This window comes from Entelurus aequoreus, linkage group LG23, assembly GCF_033978785.1.
Source record: "Entelurus aequoreus isolate RoL-2023_Sb linkage group LG23, RoL_Eaeq_v1.1, whole genome shotgun sequence".
Classification (NCBI taxonomy): Eukaryota; Metazoa; Chordata; class Actinopteri; order Syngnathiformes; family Syngnathidae; genus Entelurus; species Entelurus aequoreus.
In genome coordinates this window covers 10,294,898-10,318,897 of record NC_084753.1, presented here as the reverse complement: position 1 = coordinate 10,318,897, position 24,000 = coordinate 10,294,898, and the positions used below count along the sequence as shown (strand labels likewise).

The 24,000-nt window shown below is 40.5% G+C and overlaps 1 protein-coding gene across 2 annotated transcripts in view; it reads left to right on the top strand.

The window, feature by feature from the left end:
• Nucleotides 1-24,000, top strand: part of LOC133640407 (neurexin-3b) — an 869,211-nt gene that overhangs the window by 819,448 nt on the left and 25,763 nt on the right. For both annotated transcript variants that reach the window (XM_062033799.1, XM_062033798.1), the window contains one exon: nt 17,860-17,938. In XM_062033799.1, coding sequence (XP_061889783.1) covers nt 17,860-17,938 — 79 coding nt within the window. The remainder of the gene's footprint in view (nt 1-17,859; nt 17,939-24,000) is intronic.

Sequence of the window (24,000 nt, the reverse complement as noted above, 5' to 3'; positions counted from 1 at the left end):
ACTTGTTTCATATGCGCATTCACCGAACCCTTCTTTAGTGAAAAATAAAATGTGTTTTTTTTTCAAATTCAAGACAAAGTTATATATATTTTGGTAACACTTCAGTATGGGGAACATATTCTAAGTAACAAATACTTATATTAGAGTTATTTGGACACTAGGGGAACATATTCTAAGTAATAAAGACTTCATTTAGAGTTATTTGGTCAGGGTCAGGGTTAGAGGGTTAGGGTTATAATAAGGCCATGTCGAATAAGGCATTAATAAGTACTTAATAATGACTAGTTAAGAGCCAATATGTTACTAATTTGCATGTTAACAAGCAACTAATTAAGTGTGAATATGTTCCCCATACTAAAGTGTTACCATGTTTTTTTTTTACTTGTGCATAAAATGAACCGTGCATGAACATCACCTTGTTCAAAGAACAAAACCAACACATTGTATAAACTCACAACAAATTACACACCTGCAAACCAGTCAGCTGGTGCCGTATCCGTAATACACCGATAGAGAGAAGTTTGTATTTACACGATGAGTCGGGTGTGTTTTGACCTCCGCCGAACCCCTGAGGCCGACTCACCGAACCCCTAGGGTTCGATCGAACCCAGGTTAAAAACCACTGGTATATATATATATATATATAATTTGTATATCTGTCCCGTCCAGCCATTTCGACAAATGATATTGTGGATGTGGATGGTATTAGCACCCTTCCCTTTTAGAAGGGAAGAGTCCACCCATATACTTTTATTATTAAACTGTCTAAAGCTGATATTTAGTGACTAGAATTTGTTCTACAAAAAACTACAAACAACAGCAATACCCGCGCTGAGAGAGCGAACCAAACTATCAAAATGCTCGCCCTCCTTCCATGTTTTGTCCACTTACTGTAAGTTGCACTGTCTTTATGGGAATCGAAACTGAAAGTTAACTTTCAGTTTCACTGTGATTAAAAGTGTGAAAAGTGCACAGATTTACTTTACCAAAGAAAAGTGTGGGATATTTACTAAAAAAAATTAATAAAATTAGATAAAAATATGAATAATAATGAAAAATAAATCCAACAGGATAGGATCTTGCACAGCACAAGGTTCCCTCGAAATAATTGAACTGTATTTTCCGGAGAACAACTTTTTAATGATTTCCTTTTTATCTCGCAGCCTGTGGTGTCATTTCTACCACCGTCAGTCTTTACGCCCGCCCCCTTTCTTTCTGTCCTTATCTGGCGCCGAGACAGAACAAGTTATGGCAGTGTGACAGATAAGCAGGGGGGGCACGCTGCCATCGATTCCCCTCGCAATACAAGCCCGGGCCTTGTCGGCCTGCCCGCGCTCAGATCGGACACGATAACGAGCGCGCGAGCCACGTCGTCAGCGGGGAGGCGAAACGTCCCGCGCGACGATGACTGTCGGCCCCTAAAAGTAGCGTGTCCACTCCGTACAGGAGGGGAAACTAGCCGGATAGTTATTAAAGTCTCGCTACACTGTGAGGAAAATAGAAGAGTCCAAGGTGACCAAGGAGCACCTCGGGGAAGAAAAAGTTGCTTTGAATTCTGTCTTTGATTCACCCTTTCGTCGTCACTTTGATCCTTCCGCGTGCAACCGTATTGCGTTTCCATGGCAACTGTCTGCCATGGAAGCGTTGCGGGAAAATGTTTTCTTTTGTCCGCACAAAAAAACAGTGTAAATAAAGCAAACAATGTACGATAGTGGCAGTGCTACAAGGTCCATAATGTTGTGTTTTTTTCTGGAAAAAAAAGGCATTGTTTCACTGTTTCCATCATCTTTTAGGGTAGAAACGTGTTTGAAGGCCATTCATATGACTGTGGTGTGTTCAAGTAACGAGTCAGTGGAATGTACTCTGTTCCTTTGAGCTTTTACTCAGTTTTTATTGGCCCTGGGGGAGCCTGTGGACTAGACATGGGCTTATAATTCAATTATGTTGCAATGCAGTCTGCTGAAAATGATGGAAAGCGCCACTCTATATAGCAACTGACGCTGTGGTCGAAGTTGGAATTGCCAGAGAACACATTTTAAGATGTTAATCTCCTGCCAATCAGCAAACCCCCAATTTGTCACGTTTCATGTGTCAGGTAAACCACGACAAATAGGGACATATGAATCAATTACCATAAGTGTTTTTTTGTTTTATTACTGCAATGGTGTCTGAAATGAAAGTCATTTTGGCAAAAACTCCAATTAATTGAACTTTCTACCCGAATTTTGGTCGACGCACAATTATTCTTATCGGAGTATATGTTGGGGCTGGGTGATAAAACAATATCAATATACAGTAGAGATGTCCGAAAATGGCTTTTTTGCCGATAGTCCGATATTGTCCAACTCTTAATTATCGATTCCAATACCAACCGATACCGATATATACAGTCGTGGAAATAGCACATTATTATTAGAGATGTCCGATAATATCGGACTGCCGATATTATCGGCCGATAAATGCTTTAAAATGTAATATCGGAAATTATCGGTATCGGTTTCAAAGTTATCGGTATCTGTTTCAAAAAGGAAAATGTATGACTTTTTAAAACGCCGCTGTGTACACGGACGTAGGGAGAAGTACAGAGCGCCAATAAACCTTACTGCCTTTGCGTGCCGGCCTAGTCACATAATATCTACAGCTTTTCACACACACACAAGTGAATGCAAGTCATTCTTGGTCAACAGCCATACAGGTCACACTGAGGGTGGCCGTATAAACAACTTTAACACTGTTACAAATATGCGCCACACTGTGAACCCACACCAAACAAGAATGACCAACACATTTCGGGAGAACATCCGCACCGTAACACAACATAAACACAACAGAACAAATACCCAGAACCCCTTGCAGCACTAACTCTTCCGGGACGCTACAATATACAACCCCTGCTACCCTCTACCCCCCGCCCCCCACCTCAACCTCCTCATGCTCTCTCAGCATGTCCCAAATTCCAAGCTGCTGTTTTGAGGCATGTTAAAAAAAAAATAATGCACTTTGTGACTTCAATAATAAATATGGCAGTGCCATGTTGGCATTTTTTTCCATAACTTGAGTTGATTTATTTTGGAAAACCTTGTTACATTGTTTAATGCATCCAGCGGGGCATCACAACAAAATTAGGCATAATAATGTGTTAATTCCACGACTGTATATATCGGTATCGGTTGATATCGGAATCAGTAATTAAGAGTTGGACAATATCGGAATATCGGATATCGGCAAAAAAGCCATTATCGGACATCTCTAATTATTATGCCTAATTTTGTTGGCTGCATTAAACAATGTAACAAGGTTTTCCAAAATAAATCAACTCAAGTTATGGAAAAAAATATACAGTATATTGCGATAGACAAATGCATTCTATAAAAAAAAAATTTTGTCGGAAGAAACCGGAAGTTGCAAAGCAAGGTTGGTTGCTCGAACAAAGACACTCGCTCTCTGGTAACCGAGCAACGCAGGAAGTGATCACTGATCAGTGGGAGTGACACACTAACAGCCAATCAGGTAACAGTATCAACTATCAATTATGGTTGTCTGGCGGTTGAGTCTTTGCATGGAGTGAGAAGAGGAAGTCAAAATGAAGAAACTGTGGATAAAAGAGGAAAAGTCACCTCGACTGAATGGCAGTTTTCTGGATTTTTCCAAAAGGACCATAGACCGCTTATTATTTTCTGTTACACTTGCAATTTTCAATGCAAAAATAATTGTTTTTTTATTTTTATTTGTATTGAATGAGTTAGAAACATTACAATTAAGAATTGTGATTAATTTGAAAAAAATAAATAAATAAAAAATGACACTCCTACCTGCCATACTCTGGCACTCACTGCAGTGAGGGGTTCTTTTAGTATGTGGACAGAAAAGGGTCTTCCCAAAAATGACAAGAAAAGCATTTGAGGAGAATAATAATTACACCAAAAAAAAACCACACATGTTTTGCTAGCAGAGTATGTGGAATGGAGATTTGAAGAATTGGATTTCTCCAGCTGTGAAATCAGCTTTTGTAGTCCTGCTAGCCAACCAGATGATTACACTGCGCCCGTTCAAAGCCGTGGCGTTTTGCGCCCTTACGAGCCCCATGTTTTTTCTCTTGGCGTCGTCAAAAGGCTTCCGACGCCCCCTCGCACTTCTCAGAAAGCAATCAGCCACTTTGATAAGAAGGCCGCTCGCTGCGAGTACTTGGAAGACGATCTGTACGTTTACCACACATGAGTCCAGCAGACACGCGAGATGATAGAATTTTACTTCCTCCCACGTCTAAGGCAGTGGTCCTCAAACCTTTTTTCACCAAAGACCACCATAATAACCAACTTTAGACTACAGTAGCGCGGTAGGCCTAAGTATTCATTAAAAACAAGGCAGAGGTTTTATTTAACAAGTCATATTTGTGGCCACTGTAACATTACACACAGTTTGAACAGTCACACTGTGTTTGAATATTTCATAGATGGAGCCCGTACCCAGTTTGAGAATCACTGATCAAAGTAATATACCCTTAACCCCACAAATAGTCGCTGAAGTTATTCAAAACTAACAGATGTGATAATCCAGAATAAATATTGGAGAAATGAACAAATTAAAATGGGATTTTGAATAACCTGGACAATATGACGACACCCTTAATTCAGGGCTTCTCAATTATTTTATGTACGACCACCCCACCAGGAAGAAGAAAACATTTTTCGCCCCCCACTATAAATAGTATAATTTCTCTATAAAATTGTTATAAGTACACCTCTGCATAACATTGTATCCTTACCGTCCTCCATTGGTCTCTCAGCTTATATGGTAACTTCTTGATCACCATCAGCATGTTCGCAGGCATGTTAAGCTCAGACATGTATTGTATGTCATCCATCGCATTACAACATCCTCTTAAGAAGAGACCATATGCTTGAAGAGATTTTGCATCCTCTGCTTTAACCAAAGGCCATGATAGTGCTTTGTCCAAATAAGCAGAAGCAATCTTTTGTTCGTTCCCAAAATGCTCTTCCAATAAAGCCTCAGCCCTTTGATATGCTCTGTCTGGAGGCATTCGCTGACAGCTTTGAACAAGCTCATGTGGTTGTCCTCTTGTGTATTGTGCCAGGAAGTGCAAGCAGTCTCCAGCGTCACCTGTCCTTTCTTCAACATTGTGCTCAAAAGATCTCATAAAGGCATGATATTGAAGAGGATTTCCATCAAACACCTGGGTTTCTCTCCTTGGCAAATGAGAGATGTTCTGTTGTCGCGCCAGTAGAGCAGAAATTTCATTTTGCCTTACCATTATGGATAGCAAATTGTTATTGTCATTAATGACTGGCATCTGAACATGGGAATTTGTTGTAAATTGAGAAGCTGAAGCATTACTGTTCACAATAGTAGCCATTGGGAGTCCAGGCATCCTTTGCTGGATTATTTGAGATCCAACATCAACAGTAACTTTCCTTTCATTCGGCTGTGTTAAATGAGACTTAGATGTACTTTGACAGTCATACACTCCATGGCCACCAGGCACAAATTAATCAGTCTCAGCATTAAAGGCCTACTGAAAGCCACTACTACCGACCACGCAGTCTGATAGTTTATATATCAATGATGAAATCTTAACATTATAACACATGCCAATACGGCCGGGTTAACTTATAAAGTGACATTTTAAATTTGCCGCTAAACTTCCGGTTCGAAACGCCTCTGAGGATGACGTATGCGCGTGACGTAGCCCGGGGAACACGGGTATGCCTTCCACATTGAAGCCAATACGAAAAAGCTCTGTTTTCATTTCATAATTCCACAGTATTCTGGACATCTGTGTTCGTGAATCTGTTGCAATCATGTTCATTGCATTATGGAGAAGGAAGCTGAGCAAGCAAAGAAGAAAGTTGTCGGTGCGAAATGGACGTATTTTTTGAACGTAGTCAGCAACAACAGTACACAGCCGGCGCTTCTTTGTTTACATTCCCGAAATATGCAGTCAAGATGGAAGAACTCGGATAACAGAGACTCTAACCAGGAGGACTTTTGACTTCGATACACAGACGCCTGTAGAGAACTGGGACAACACAGACTCTTACCAGGATTACTTTGATTTGGATGACAAAGACGCAGACGTGCTACTGTGAGTATGCAGCTTTGGCTTCTAAACATTTGATCGCTTGACCGTATGTGCGCAACTTTTTTTTGCGTATGTACGTAACTTTTTTTAAATATATAAGCTTTATGAACCTTGGGTTAGGTGAACGGTCTTTTGGGCTGAGTGATTGTGTGTGTTGATCAGGTGTTTGAATTGTATTGGCGTGTTCTATGGAGCTAGGAGCTAGCAGAGGAGCTAGGAGCTAGCATAACAAACACGCAGGTGATTTTATGCAGGATTAATTTGTGGCATATTAAATATAAGCCTGGTTGTGTTGTGGCTAATAGAGTATATATATGTCTTGTGTTTATTTACTGTTGTAGTCATTCCCAGCTGAATATCAGGTCACCCCCGGCTCTCACAGCATCTTCCCTATCTGAATAGCTCCAACTCCCCACTAGTCCTTCACTTGCACTTTACTCATCCACAAATCTTTCATCCTCGCTCAAATTAATGGGGAAATTGTCGCTTTCTCGGTCCGAATCTCTCTCACTTCATGCGGCCATCATTGTAAACAATAGGGAACTTTGCGTATATGTTCAACTGACTACGTCACGCTACTTCCGGTAGGGGCAAGCCTTTTTTTTATCAGATACCAAAAGTTGCAATCTTTATCGTCGTTGTTCTATACTAAATCCTTTCAGCAAAAATATGGCAATATCGCGAAATGATCAAGTATGACACATAGAATAGATCTGCTATCCCTGTTTAAAAAAAAAAAATTCATTTCAGTAGGCCTTTAAAGGAGTGATGTTGGATGTGGAAGTTTGATGCATTTATTGCTGATGGTCAAGCCTGAAATAAAGTGTGGATTTGGAAGCAACAGTGGATTCATGTATGGAGCCATATTTGTGCCAAAACAAAGCAGCAAAGTTGGATGTGGATTCATGATGCAAATGTGGATTGTGACATATGCTCTCTGAACTTTTGTGGTGCACGTATTGCTGGATGTCAAGATGAGTGGATCAAAAGCTGGTTCACAAGTGAATGGATCAAAAGCTGGTTCAAATGCAAAGGAAATTGATTTCAATGAAACTGTGAAAAGAAAAATCATTCTCACTGAAAAGGCCTTGGTGTGCAAAATGGAGAAGCTTCTGTTAGGAGTTGGTGATGTGGATCCCAAGGATGCAGAGACGAATTTGGGGTTTACAATTGTTCTTCCTTTTTATTAGGCGGAAGCACAAGGTAGCAAAAACAAAAGGCGATGGTGGAAAACACACAACACACCATGTAAAAAACTACTGAGAGAAAACAAACACACAAAACTAAAAGCGCTAGACAAGGCTAGGAAAAATATACTTCATGAGAGAAGTAATAAGACTAGGTACAAAAAATAAAACGCTAGACAAGGCTAGGATTAATACGGGCCAACCTGAGGTGAAAAGTACACGAACTAGAGAGTCCTCTTGGCACGACCAACCGTATGGAAGCAATGGCAAAGTTCCGGCGCTCACCGGTTGTCAGCAGCCTGGTTAAATAGGCTGTTTTTAATTACAGTCAGGTGTGTGCTGCTGCCTTGCGTCAGCTGCACTCCATACTGTGAACGAGAGAGAGAGTGAACATGGAGTGCAGACAACAGAAATAGGCAAGGACATTTACAGATTACCACAGTACCCCCCCCTCAACGGACGCCTCCTGGCGGCCTACCTGGCTTGTCTGGGAATCGAACGTAAAAGTCCTTGATCAAGTCCTTGTCAATTATAAGCGATCTAGAAATCCATGACCGTTCCTCTGGGCCGTACCCCTCCCAGTCCACCAGGTATTGGAAACCCCTTCCCCTTCTTCTCACATCCAAGATGGTGTTTACAGTAAATGCTGGGTGACCATCAACCAGCCTGGGTGGAGGAGGCGGTACCTCCGGAGGACTGAGCGGGCTGGATGAGACAGGCTTGATGCGGGACACGTGAAAAACAGGATGGCACTTGAGAGATCTAGGGAGATGGAGCTTGACTGCAACACGATTGATGATCTTGGCAATGGGGAATGGTCCAATGAACCTGGGAGCCAGTTTCCTAGATTCGGTGGCCAATGGTAGGTCCCGAGACGATAACCAGACCTTCTGTCCCAACAGGTAGTGTGGGGCTGGTGTGCGATGGCGGTTGGCTAAGAGTTGATTCCTGGCCGATGTTCTTCTTAACGCCGCCCTGGTGTTGCGCCAAGCCTGGTGAGCCCGATGTAGGTGTGCAGTAACAGATGGGACGTCGGCACTGGGTTGGGTAGAAGGAAAAACTGGTGGTTGGAACCCATAGGCGACGTGAAATGGAGACAGGCCGGTGGCGGAGCTAATGAGGGAATTGTGAGCGTATTCGATCCATGGGAGATTCTCAGACCAGGTCGAAGGTTGCTGATGACAAGTGCACCGGATGGCTGCCTCCAGGTCTTGGTTGGTCCGCTCGGTCTGTCCATTGCTCTGAGGGTGGTAGCCGGAGGACAGGCTAGGGGAGGCCCCCAGAGATTTGCAGAATGCCCTCCAGACGGCCGAGGAAAACTGTGGTCCTCTGTCGGATACCACATCAGTGGGGATGCCGTGCAGCCGGAAAACGTGGAGCACTAATAATTGGGCAGTTTCAAGAGCTGACGGCAGCTTGGGGAGGGCCACGAAGTGGGCCATCTTCGAGAACCGGTCCACAATGGTCAAGACAGTGTCATTACCCTCGGAGGGGGGTAGTCCTGTGACAAAGTCCACAGCTATGTGTGACCACGGGCGGGAGGGGATGGGTAATGGGTGTAACAGTCCTGCTGGAGCCTGGTGGGATGCCTTGTTCCGGGCGCAGATCCGACATGCTGCCACAAACGCCTTCGTATCTGCCAGAATGGATGGCCACCAAAAACGCTGGGAGAGGACAAAGCTGGTGCGACGAATACCTGGATGGCAAGCGATCTTCGACCCATGTGCCCAATCCAGAACGCTGGAGCGGAGCCGAGGAACCACAAACAACCGGCCTGGTGGGCAGCCCCGAGGAGATGTGTCCGACTTCAGGGCCTCCAAGACTTGCCGCTCGATGTCCCACTGGAGTCCCCCAATGACGTGGGTATGGGGAACAATTGGTTCATGTGAAGAATTCTCAAAGGATGAAGAGTAGACACGGGACAGGGCATCGGGCTTCCCATTCTGAGAACCAGGTCGGAAAGTGATGATAAAGTTAAAACGGGTCAGAAATAGTTGCCACCTGGCCTGGCGGGGGTTCAGTCTCTGTGCGGTCCTTAAGTAGGACAGGTTCTTGTGGTCTGTGTAGATGATGAATGGTTGCTCCGCCCCTTCCAGCCAATGTCTCCACTCCTGAAGGGCCAAAATGACCGCCAGAAGCTCCCTGTTGCCAATGTCATAATTTCTCTCAGCAGGGGATAGGCGACGAGAGAAGAAAGCACAGGGGTGCAACTTCTGGTCGGTGGTAGATTTCTGGGAGAGTACGGCCCCTACACCTGAATCAGAAGCGTCCACCTCAACAAAAAATTGGAGAGAACGGTCAGGGTAACACAGAACAGGGGCAGAAGTAAACAACCTTTTCAGCCTCAAGAACGCGGAATTGGCTTCGGGTCCCCATTCAAACGGAACCTTAGTAGAGGTTAGCCTCGTAAGTGGCTCAGCGACGCGACTAAAATTACGAATAAATCGCCTATAAAAATTAGAGAAGCCCAAGAATCTCTGAAGGTGCTTCTTGGAAACCGGAGTGGGCCAATCTACTACTGCTTTTACCTTAGCGGGATCCGGTCTGAGTCTACCCTCCTCAATGATAAAACCTAAGAATGGAATGGAGGATGAGTGAAACTCGCATTTTTCCGCCTTGACGAACAGTTTGTTCTCGAGCAATCGTTGAAGGACTAACCGAACCTGCTGCACATGTTCGTCAAATGTTGATGAATAAATTAATACATCGTCCAAGTAAACAAAGAGAAAACGACCTGTCATGTCCCGAAAAATGTCATTAATGAAACCCTGAAAAACGCCAGGTGCATTAGTAAGTCCAAACGGCATGACAAGATACTCAAAATGTCCGAGAGGAGTGTTGAATGCGGTCTTCCATTCATCCCCCTCTCGGATGCGAACAAGATGGTAAGCGTTACGTAGATCGAGTTTAGTAAAAAACCTCGCTGATTGTAATGGAGTAAAAGCTGAATCAAGGAGTGGTAGAGGATACTTATTCTTGATAGTAATCTGATTAAGAGTGCGGTAGTCTATACAAGGCCGTAGGGACTTGTCCTTCTTTTCGACAAAAAAAAATCCAGCGGCAACAGGAGCGGTCGAAGGGCGAATGAGGCCGGCAGCTATAGATGTGTTTATGTATTCTTCTAGTGCTTTGAGTTCGGTGTTAGATACCTTGTACATACGGGTCGATGGTAACGCCGCCCCGGCTAGCAAATCAATGCCACAATCGTAGGGTCGGTGGGGGGGAAGTGAGAGTGCTCTATCCTTGCTAAACACCGCCCTTAAGTCATGGTAGTGCTTGGGCACGTTTGTCAAGTCTATGTTCTCTATAACAGCGGTAGGTGGCGGTGTATGAGATCCTGCTGCGGAACGAAGACAATGTGTGTGGCAGGTTACACTCCAATTAATAATGGCCGAACGAGGCCAGTCTATGTGCGGGTTATGCTTATGTAACCAGGTTAACCCTAGAATGACGGGCGCGGACCGTGATGGCACAACAAGAAAAATTATTTTCTCACAATGATTTCCAGACAAGCGCAGGTTGAGTGGGAGTGTCTGGTGGGTTATGCTGGCTAATAGGCGCCCATCAAGAGAATACACCCTCTTGGGCACAAATAGTTTGACAACAGGAATCTTATGGAGTCTCATGAACTCAAAATCCAAAAAGTTATCATCTGCTCCTGAGTCAATGAGAGCGCAAATGTCTATTTGTTGGTTAGACCAAGAAAGAGTACCTTTTAGCTGCATTCTGCCTGCGGCCAACGAAGGAGAACGGCGACCTCTGGTGGACGTGTCCTCTGGCGAGTGAGGGCGCACTCGTGGCCGTGCGGCGGGGCGCGGCAGTTCCTTGCAGCGGGAGATGAGATGATCAGCGCCTCCACAGTATAGGCAGAGTTGGAGGCGAACGCGACGTTCCCTCTCGGCGGCGGTGAGTCGGCGGCCTCCCAGTTGCATCGGCTCATCTATCTGCCATGAAGGGGGGTTGTCTTCGAGTTGCTCCGTCTTGCAGATGGCAGGTCTAGCAGGCGCTGATTGGCTGCAAGGTGGGGCTTGTCTTCCTAGTCGATCCCTCCTCTCCTCCAATAGGCGGAAGTCGATTTGCACCGCCAGCTCGATGAGATCATCCAGATTCGTCGGGAGTGACAGCGGGATCATCATGTGACGAATCTCGTCCGCGAGACCCAGGAAGAAAGCGTCCAATAGTGCTGAGGGACCCCAGTCACAATCGGCCGCCATGGTGCGGAACTCGATCGCGTAATCCGCGACCCGTCGTGAACCCTGTTGCAGCCGGAAAAGGGATCTCGCTGCCTCTCTACCTGGGAGTCGTCGTTGGAAGATTTGCTTCAAGGATTTGGAAAAGTTCGCGTATGTGGAGCTGGAGGTGGTCTGACGGTTCCATTCTGCAGTCGCCCAGGTGCCAGCACGGCCAGACAGGTGAGAGATCACAAACGCTACCTTAGCCCGCTCAGAGGTGAAAGCGGAAGCGTTTAGCTCAAAATGAAGTTCACACTGCGTCAGGAATTGTCTTACGTCTTCCTTTTCCCCGGAAAAACGTTCGGGTCGGGAAAGCCGTATGTTGCTAGTACTAGCGGGTTGTGTAGGCTGGGTGGATGCCTGGTCAGGCACGGTGGTCGAGGTGGGTACGACGGTGGCTAACAGCATGTTGATTCGCTCCAACATGGCGTCTTGACGCTCCGACATCCCCTGTAGACCTCGGCTCAGGTGGTCAAGCTGGTCCCCCTGCTGGTTGATCCTTTGAGCCTGGCCTTGCAATGCTCTTTTCCAGGAGTCTGTCTCTGCGGGTTCCATAGTTTGGCCGGAACTTTCTGTTAGGAGTTGGTGATGTGGATCCCAAGGATGCAGAGACGAATTTGGGGTTTACAATTGTTCTTCCTTTTTATTAGGCGGAAGCACAAGGTAGCAAAAACAAAAGGCGATGGTGGAAAACACACAACACACCATGTAAAAAACTACTGAGAGAAAACAAACACACAAAACTAAAAGCGCTAGACAAGGCTAGGAAAAATATACTTCATGAGAGAAGTAATAAGACTAGGTACAAAAAATAAAACGCTAGACAAGGCTAGGATTAATACGGGCCAACCTGAGGTGAAAAGTACACGAACTAGAGAGTCCTCTTGGCACGACCAACCGTATGGAAGCAATGGCAAAGTTCCGGCGCTCACCGGTTGTCAGCAGCCTGGTTAAATAGGCTGTTTTTAATTACAGTCAGGTGTGTGCTGCTGCCTTGCGTCAGCTGCACTCCATACTGTGAACGAGAGAGAGAGTGAACATGGAGTGCAGACAACAGAAATAGGCAAGGACATTTACAGATTACCACAGCTTCAAAAAGAACGCCAAGTAAAAGTGAATAAAATGAAATGTATCATCATTGTTTTAAAGAAGCTCATGGAAAATGATGAAAATGTTTCACAGGTGTAAACTCAACTGGACATTTTAATGCAATTACATAAGGAAACAACTTCCCTGCATGAGTCATTGGTGGAAATAGTACCTGAGGTGGAAAAGGATAAACAAAAAGTGTGGTTTGCAAGCATCAATAAATACAACAAAGGATTTATTGAGGATATGATACAGTGGCTTTCTGAAACTAAGAGACCAGTCTCAGGACATGCACCAAATGACAATGTTGAGGAGAAGGCCACATGTGAAGTAGTACATGATGACATTCAGCCAGAGGACAGCATCTCAAATGTTGTAAGCAACAATCATGGATCAAAAACTGGGACTTCAAGAACTTCAAACTCTTCTATTTCCTCTTCACGTGTCAAAGCAGAGGCTGAAATGGCTGCTCTTCTCGCTCGTCAAAAATTGCTCAAACAAAAGCAAGAGCTGGATCAGCAAGAGGAGGAAATAAGGAAAAGGAAAGAGAGATTTGAGCTTGAAGTGGAGATTGCAGCCGCTCAGGCTCAGGTGGAGGTCCTAAGAGTCTCAGGAAGCAGTGTGAAAGGCACCAGATACAAAAAATCAGATGGTATGGAATCTTATTTGCCACCCCGGGGGATGTGAAAGTGGACTAGCCTGTCGGTCCATGGTCACATTTGTCTACCAGCAGGTGATAGATGCATGAATCATAATCTAGAGTTTACTTTTAGCAAGTTTGAGATAAAGCAGAAGCAGCCGTGAGTCAACAATAGCAGCGTAAGCTAGCATTAGCCCACTGCTGTCAATGCGCCGCTAAAATAGTCCGTCTGCGTTAGCGCTTATAATAACAATATCACTCACACTGCAAAAACCGAAATCGAAGTAAGATTAAATATCTCAAATAAGGGTGATATTTGCTTATTTTCTGTCTGATAAGATAATTCTTCTCACTAAGCAGATTTTATGTTAGTGTTTTACCTGTTTTAAGGGTTTTGGTCCTAAATGATCTCAGTAAGATATTACAGCTTGTTGCTGAGATTTGATGACCTATATTGAGTAAAACATGCTTGAAACTAGAATATCAACTGTTGCAAAGCTGTGTCATCAACACTCACAAGTATAAAACTACTTTTTTAAAGTAATAATTTCTTACTTCAAGCATGAAAAAAAACATCATGATGCCGAGCGAATATCATTATGTCAAGATAATGGCACTAGCATTTAAGAATATTTTTCAACATATTGAGCAAAAAGGTCTCTTTTTTTTTCTACCAAGAAAAGTGCACTTGTTATTAGTGAGAATATACTTATTTTAAGGTATTTTTGGGTTCATTGAGGTTAGCTAATTTTACTTGTTTTGGAAAGTCTTGACAAGCCTGTTCTATTGGCAGATAATTTTGCTTAGGTCAAATAAAATACCCCAAAATTATTTATTTTTTTCTTGCTTTTGAACACTGACTTTTTGCAGTGCATATTTGGTTCATATTTGGTCGCGACATGTAAATGGAGCATTGTTGGCGCTTTTTGGATGTTTTGGAGAGCATAATGAGATTTATATACCCTATAGATTTTTATACCCTCATCTGTTGACTCAATTGTTAGATATCTATTTACGATTTGGAGGGTGACCCTGGGGAACATGCTTTATCAATATCATGCAGTATCATGCTTCTAACCCCGCTTCTAAAATCTGTACGCTACAAATTGTGCTCGTAGTAGCCATTAATCCTGAATTACTCAATTTTGTTTTAACAAAAAAATCTGTTGTATTCATTTTAGTTTTTTAGGTTAAAGTGTTTTATTTATTGAGCTCCTGACTCAATGTTGCTGATCAATTTGAATGTATTATTATTTGAGTTTATTCAATTTATTTTCAGTGTAAAATGGTTTAAGTTGGTCAAAAAAATGTTAATAGTTTAAATCAGGGTCACAAAAGATGTAATTTTCCCAGCAATTAACGCCCTTTAAATCTTTTCTGTAACAGACGAAAAACAATAATTCAATTATTCTTTCTTGTAAGATGATCTATATTTCTATACAATGTTATGCAGAAGTGTACTTACAACAGTTTTATGGACAAATGATGTAGAGTGGGGCTGGGAAGGGGGGATTTTTGTCTTCTTTTTTTAAGTTTGGTCGGGGCGTAACAGAAAATCATTGAGAAGCAGTGCTTTAACCTCTTAAGGCCCAAGCTGTTTGTTTACATGCTTTTTTTTATTTATCTTTGCTATTTGGGCTTATTGGACCCTAATTAGAATACAAACTAAAAATCATATTTTTATATGATGTAATTAGTCCATAAGTACACAAACGTGTACTTCATGTGTGGTGACATGCTAATTTTTTTTTTACACTTTTTTTTTCCAAATTCCATTGTGTGTTATACTCTTCTGACACCACCAGATAGCAGTATAAGTGTCCATATGTCGGCATAAGACCCCAATTCAGTAGTGTACACAATTTTGGAAATAAGAGCTAAAAGGTGCTGTCCACGTATGTGGCCACTAAGGCCTTTATTAAGGTAAAACATTTTTTACATATTGTATTGGTTTTGAAAAAATATCAAAATGGCTGCCGCGTGCTTTGATTTTTTTAGTGTGGGGCCCTCAGTGAAAAAAATGTGCATGGAAAGGGTATAAAATTGTGAGGTAATTTTGTGTCCCCTGCCATCATCATCATCATCATAAGCAATAACCAGGACGTTCACACCATGCCTTCAATAAATAAGGTTTACATCCATTTCACTTCAAGCCGCCACTTTGGGCCTCATTTCTGCCCTTGATGATGGGGTGCGGCGTGTACACAAACGCATTAGTGTTGCATGCTGGGAGCGCTGTTTGTTGGTTTTAGTGAAGGCGGTCGCCGAGGTGCGGCGGGGGCGCCTTTCATTAGTCTGTCAAAGCCGATGATATTTAGAGCCCCCTCGCATGCGGCGCCACAAAACTCAATCAATGGCGTGATTCCATAACCCCGCCACGTGACGCCACCTGTTTTATTGCCCCGCTGATTCCTTCCAATAAACAGTGGCCGCCCAGCGCGGCTTGAAATACTCCGCACCCCCCTCGTGTCGTCTTGGTCTGCCCCCGAAAGAACGGATGGAAGGAGGTCTTAAACAGAATGGCGGTGATCTGCCGGGGTTATTGATCGTACGGAGCGAAGGAGGTAAATAATGATCGGTGGGGGTTGAAGGAAAACAATTATCCAGCCTGCTGGAAAAGCCCATAAAGTGAAGAACGATAAACACTGTGAAATATGATGGAGCGCCCAGTAATATGTAAACGTCAAAAAGGGCAGGCGGGAGGGCCTGCGAGCACAGAGATATGAATGATGGATACTTGGGCTGTAAAAAAATCCATCTTCAAATGACTTGTGATTATTTGTAACAATTCTTAATCGATTAAAATAAATCAGATTTTTTTTCTGTCCTGTCCATTATATATATATTATATATATATATATATATATATATATATATATATATATATATATATATATATATATATATATATATATATATATATATATATATATATATATATATATATATATATATATATATATATATATATATATATATATAATTTAAGTATGTATATATGTATATATGTTTTGTATACATCTTGAAATATATATGCAAAAAATAGATATTTTTTAAAATAAATTTTAAATATTTTTTTAATCAATAAAAAAATTGTTAAAATTAAGAATCGTGATTCATTCAAAAATCTATTTTTTTAATTCTCTATCTGTCCTGTCCAATATAGTTTATATATATATATATATATATATATATATATATATATATATATATATATATATATATATATATATATATATATATATATATATATATATATATATATATATATATATATATATATTTTTTTTATTTTATTTTAATTTTTGTATTTTTTTATTATTTTTCTTTTATAAAAAAACTAGTTGTGATTTATTTTAATCTATGGAGAATTGTTACAATTAAGAATCGCGATTAATTCAAAAATCGGTTTTTAAAATTGTTTTTTATCTGTCTTGTCCAGTATAAGTATATGTGTGTGTGTGTATATATATATATCCATCCATCCATCCATCCATTTTCCACCGCTTGTCCCGTTATATATAAATATATATAGTTTTTTTTTTGTTTGTTTTTTTATTTTATTTTATTATTATTTTTCAATCTATAGAGAATAGTGACAATTAAAAATTGTGATTCATTCAAAAAAAAAATATTTCTGTCCTGTCCAGTAATTCGGTTTAAAATCAATTATCGATACTTTTTAAAAAACTTTGTGTGCCAGTTCTACGATTAACTACATTCCTCCATAAAATAAATAAACAGCTCTGATCAATTTCTATATTACTTAGAAGAAAACTGGTTTAGTTAATTTAATAAAGTGGCTGGACATGACAGATTTTTTTTTTTGGGGGGGGGGATAAAAAATTCACACATGGGACGGTTTAGTAAGTATGAATTGTTTTAGTTATATTTTAAAACTTACAAACCTTGCTTGGAAAGACGAATGGAGAATCCATATGAGTAGAACCGCTATGGACGGCTGGAAGACTGAACGGCACTTCTACTTCCGGTTGGAAGCATAACATGGAGACTGCAGCACCTGCAGTGAGCGAAGTCGTCCAAAAGATGGCGCCAAAAAACTAACGATAACACACCATTTTGTAAAAAAGCTATTTGTAGTATGGCCGTCAGCGGAAAAGAAAATCCATACAATAGCCGTACCGTTATATAAGCCGCAGTGTAGGGAAAAAAGTAGCGGCTAATAGTCCGGATTTGTTTTTTTGTTGTTGTTTTTTAATCTATTAAGAATAGTTTGAAATATTTTTTGACACCCCTACTGGCCAGACACTAAATCCAATCTTAATGTTGATGTAGATGATCATATCTGTTTTCTTATTTGTATTTGACTTTATTAAATGTTTGGGTAGAATTTTATTAAACAAAACCGTTTTTTTTTTAAGTAATATAGACATTTATCACAGCTGTTTATCTATTTTATGGAAGAATGTAGTTAACCATAGAACTGACACCTAATGTTATGAAAAAAAAGTATTGATTTGGAATCAGGAATTGGTTCTGAATCGAATCGTTACCTACAAGAATGGAATCGAATCAAATGGTGTGGTACCCAAAGAGTCACAGCCCGAGTGGGTATCCTCCATGTTTCATGTCTGCCTTGTTTGTCCGCAGACGACGGACGACATCGTTTCATCGGCCGAGTGCTCCAGCGATGACGAGGACCTGGAGGAGTGCGACTCGGGACATACAGGTGGGATGAGTGTGTCAGGTTGTGCTTGCTCGAGTCTAGTCGCCCCCCCCCCCCCCCCCCCCCCCTCGCCCCCTTTGCCCTCCTTCTTTGATTTGCTTCCGGGGAGCTTCTCCTCCTAGCATCATGTCCCATCGGAGCTTCAAGTGTAACTTAGAAAAGATCGGAGAGAAACGAAAGCCCCCCCTCTGGAGCCCACGAGAATTTAGTAGGATTTTGCAGAAAAACGAAATACTTCCTGTATAAATTAAAGTAAAGTAGACGCTAGCTTTTATACATTACGATAGCACGTACAAATATGCATGAATACAATCCTACAGACATCAAACATGGGACGGTTTAGTAAGTACGAATTGTTTTATTTATATGGAGTGCTGAATGAAGAATCCATACGAGTAGAAACGCTATGGACGGCTAGAGGACTGAACGGCACTTCCGGTTCTAAGCTTTAAACAGCCGCACCTGTAGTGTGTGGACTCGTCCGAAAGATGGCGCCGTAGCACAAACAATAAGTGCCTTTGCAAGTGTTTAATAAAAACTATTTGCATTATGGCCGTCAGCGAAGAAAAATCTATTAATTAGCCGCACGTTTTATAAGCCGCAGGGTACAAAGCATAGGAAAAAAAATTAAAAATATATACAAATAATACAACGTACTGTGGGTCTGGGTTAGTTTTTGCCTCATTCCGCGTGAGTGAAAAATGGTGTTTATTTCGATAAGTCCGAAAGAAAAATAGATGATGCAGTATTATCTGCTCACAGATGCTACCTGGTGGTTGTTTGAGCACACTGCAGCTAGTCCTGGATAAATTAACCAACCCCCCCACGCAGGATTCTCACTGGAATGAGGCATAAACGAATCCAGACCTCCAGACGTCACATCTTTACGCGCACTATTCAACACGTCTGATTATACCAAATAATCTGTTCCAGTGTCAAACCGTCCACCACATAAAAATACAAATTAATCAATGTTAAAACTTGTAAAATACAGATTAGGAGTGTCCCTTCCTGTACGATACCAATATTGTAGCCTTGGGTATTGGTCGATACCAATGTTGATACGATATCAGCACAACTCATTTGATTATAATTATATTGTTTTGTTGTGTGGATGGTTAGGAATTTTTAATAAAGAAAACAATAGTAAGTATCAAAAACAATAACTTTAGGCTGTCTTTAAGCTGAAGTGGGATAGTAATTTGCTTTTGGTCACAGTAATTCATGAAGTTAAGCTCACGACACAGTAAGTCGAACGATGCGGACACGTTCGTTACTGGATACTTGTAAAACTTTGGAGGCTTTGTATGTGTAAGCAGTATGCAACTATAATTATTTTGGTACTTGGTTATATTAACACGTGTTAGCTGGTGTGCTATTATGTGCTTAGCTGTTGTGCAGCTGCTAGCTCCTAGCAGCCTACAGCCTAGCATGCTTACCGTTTGTAAATGACTTTGACTAAATTCCAGATGTTTTCTTGCGGGTTTCAGACCAATGTCAAACTCAGGTCAGGACACCCCTAATTAGGGCCCCCGCACCGCAAGGGCCCTATTGAACTTGCAATGTTTTTTTTATTATTGCTAACTTTATTAGAGGCCCTTAACATCCATGAAAACTCCCCAAATTTTGCAAGCGCCTTAGGTCTGGCGAAAAATGTCGTATTTTGGGGGTCCCGAAAATGAAATTTCAAAATTGTCTCTCTAGCGCCACCTTTTAAAATTAAACAAAAATTAGCCCCTCCCACCAGTTTCACTTAGCGCCACGAAATACGCTAGAGACGTCCATAATGACGGGAAGCACGTAAAAGTCATAAAAAAACATGTACCTGAAAACGAATAGGAAGTCGGTTTCTGTCGAAAAAAAGTGGTCGTACTTTAACGAACTCCTCCTAGGGACTTTGACCAAATGAGTCGCGGTTAAAATGACACATGCTACACATTTAGGCGATGATAAATGACGAACACTATTAGCATACGGCATAAGATGCGGTTTGGCATGGCGCCAAACTTGGCTTTGATGGTTTTTGGCCAATTTTAAGCGAAAAAAAGTTGTCGTACTTTAACGAACTCCTCCTAGGGAATTTGACCGAATGAGTCGCGTTCGAAACAACAGATACTACACATATAGGCAATGAAAAATGACGAACACTTTTTGCCAACGTCATAAGATGTGGGCGTGGCTAACGGCAAACTTGGCTCTGATGGTTTTTGGCCAATTTTCAGCGAAAAAAAAAGGGGTTGCACTTTAACAAACTCCTCGTAGGGAACAAATGAGTCACGGTTAGGATGACAGACACTACACATTAAGGCGATGATAAATTATGAACACTTTTAAACTAGGCCATTACATGTGGGCGTGGCATGGCGCCAAACTTGGCTTCGGTGGTTCGCCACAAAACGTTAATAACTCTGCTACACAAACTCAGATCTTGTTGTTATTATGATGGCAGACTTTGCCTGAACTGTACAACTTTATAGATGTCAATTATGCGACTCGACGGTTCTATGGCCATCATCACTTTTTTTGCCTTTTCCCTTCAATGGCGGCCTTGCTAACTGGATCACACGCTCGCTTTCTTACCATTGATAGCCTTTTTATTATTGCCGCATAACACAACGCAGCATTTTTTAGCGTTATTTCACACACTTTTAATATAAAACCTATCATTTCCTACTAAATTCTTGTGAGATTATTTTGTGTGCGGGCTCAACTTAGTTGTCAGCTGCAGAAGGAGTTTCCCTTTTTTCCAGAATTTACCTTGGAACCGAAGTTACACTTAGCCATGGGGCCACTGGTCGCCGACATGAAGACGTGTTGATACTAATTTCGGTCTCTCAGCATTGGGCGGAGAGGCAGCTTTCTAATAAAGTTTGAAATTAGTATCAAGCCCACATGTCGCCCGCACTGATGCTTCAAAATGTATCTGTCCTCCACCCGAGTTCCTCTTGCTGTGATCGTGTTCTCCTTTGACCCAGGATACATTTTGACATTGTTTTTGGGAACAAAGATGCTTTTCAGCATAGACTTGGTGATATGTGGCAGACTAACTGCAACACCTCCTCCTCGTCCTCCTTCTCTTGTTTGTACCTCTGTTCCCTTCCGTTGGAGGCTTGCCTTACCTGAAACATTCTGATAGAGAACAGATATCCTCGAATTTCTGTGCGCATTGTCTCTCTCCCCTCCTCCCTGAACGCACACAAACACACAGTTATGCACACATTAATGCGTGTCTTTGTGACTCCATCACAGGGACAAGGCAGAGCTGGAAATACTTTGTTTTTTGAGAAACTTGGGTTTCATTGGGCTGTGTTGTTGACGGACAAAATGTCTACCGTTTCGCATATTTAAAATGTATAATGTATAAACACAATGCAATGCAGTGGAATAAAACACCGTTAAATCAATTATGTAGGTCAAGTATGTTATAATCACCAGAGGCGGGTCTGTTACATTTACTTAAGTAACTTTTTGGATAAATTGTACTTGTCGGACTTCAGTTCATTGATTTATTTCATTCTTTAAAAAATCAGACAAAGGAATACAATAACAATAAATCAATCACATAACATTAAGGTAAAATATGAATGAAAAGAAGCAGAAAGAAGGTACAAATGTGTAATATGTGCCCCCTATTTTCACAATACAACAATTGACTTTCAATGTTGGTGACAACAAAGCCATATTTTCAAACCAGGGGTCCCCAAACTTTTTGACAAAAAAAAAAAAAAATATATATATATATATATATATATATATATATATATATATATATATATATATATATATATATATATATATATATATATATATATATATATATATATATATATATATATATATATATATATATATATATATATATATTCCTCACGCAGTAATTGACTGAAAGAGCACGCACTTGTCGCTCGCTCATTATCGATGGGAAAATTTATTTTTAGAAAATATGATTTGCCTGTGTGGCTTGGAGACCCCAGGAGTAAAAAAATAAATAAATAAATAAATAAATATATATATATATATATTAAGATTAAGATTAAGATTAAAGTACCAATTATTGTCACACACACACTAGATGTGGTGAAATTTGTCCTCTGCATTTGTCCCATATATATATATATATATATATATATATATATATATATATATATATATATATATATATATATATATATATATATATATATATATATATATATATATATATAGTAGGGCTGCAACTAACGATTAATTTGATAATCGATTAATCTGTCGATTATTACTTCGATTGATTGATTAATAATCGGATAAAAGAGACAAACTACATTTCTATCCTTTCCAGTATTTTATTGAAAAAAAACCAGCATACTGGCACCATACTTATTTTGATTATTGTTTCTCAGCTGTTTGTACATGTTGCAGTTTATAAATAAAGGTTTATAAAAATAAAATTAAAATAAATAAATAAAAAATTGCCTCTGCGCATGCGCATAGCATAGATCCAACGAATCGATGACTAATATATATATATATATATATATATATATATATATATATATATATATATATATATATATATATATATATATATAAACTTGGGAATTCCCGCGGCCCGGATTTTGGACACTGGCGGGCCGTAGTTTGGGGACCACTGAATTAAACCAATGATAAAGAAATTATTCTCCTCAGTCATCTTTTCATTATCAGGATTTTTACATTAAACACAGAAAGAGATTTACATTATTTTGTTCCACTATCAAGTTTGTTCCATAGTAGTTTTAATGCAACATACTTTTAACTTTTACTTGAGTATTTTTGAGAAGAAAAAAAAAACGCTACTTTTACTCCGTTATATTGAGTTTAATTCCGTTCGTTTTATACCACAAGTATTTTTAATCTATTGATTAAGGCGTGTTGATTTGTCAGCGAGCCTTCTTCCGGCAGGCAAAGTCACGTGACTCTGTTTGACCAGTCCAACGTAAGTTCAGGTGACGTCCATTTCACCTACCGAACAAGCACAAAGTACAGCTGCGGGAAGCTCAAATAGGTCAGTATGTTTAAAGTATTTGATGAAATAGAACCCTACTTTTTTAACAAGTGTCAGAAAGTTCCCAAAGAAGACACTTTAATCACTGTTTGAGACAACTGGTAGAGCAGGCACCTCCTAAAACAGTTGACTACAAAAGCGATCTTTTTGTATGTATCTGGTGATCCTAATAACCACAAGTGTCATTTAAACACATTAAAACATTGATAACAACATCAAATAGCAGTGGAAAGTTTTACCTATCTGTTAAATCTGGAGCTTGAGAGTTATTCTCGCTAGCTTATTAGCATGTAGCATTCTCTTCTTCTACTACGTTCTAACATAGCTAAACAAGCTGAAATGACCACAATTGCCCCTAGTGTACGAGAGGCACACTGCGTATGGCCATCAGTCACGTTAGAGATAAGCGCTCGGAAACTAGAACTGCACATGGAGCTGTGAAAATAGAAGAAACATAATTATTTGACAAATCAGACTTATTTGGAGCATGGAAACGTACTGATGGTAAAAAAGTGACGTGGCGTCAGACAAGGCAGCACAAATCTTCAATGATTATTTTTAAACTAGTAGAAATAACATGTGCTGTCAATTGTGTCAGTAGAAATTGTTACATTTTAGCCTACAGGAATTCTACTTCTAAATGCAGTACATTTTAAATTAATGTTTATTTTACACACACCAACTACAATTGTAGTCAAAGAACCATTAAAAAATATCTGGTAAACAAATCAGAAAAAACTCAAATTACTCAAAACTTGAGTAGTTTTTTCACAGAATACTTATTTACTCTTACTCAAGTAATTATTTTGATGACTAGTTTTTACTTTTACTTGAGTCATATTATTCTAAAGTATTGGTACTCTTTGTAGTTTTTTTCTGTTTTTAACATTTTCATAATGATCTATAGTAGGAAAGGCATTAATATGGCCCCATTCGTCACGGTCTACCTGACACTTGAAACGTGACACATTTGGGTTCGCTATCCACTTTAGCTGCCAGATGGCTGTAAAGTGTTAAATATCTTAGATTCCAATTTTGACCA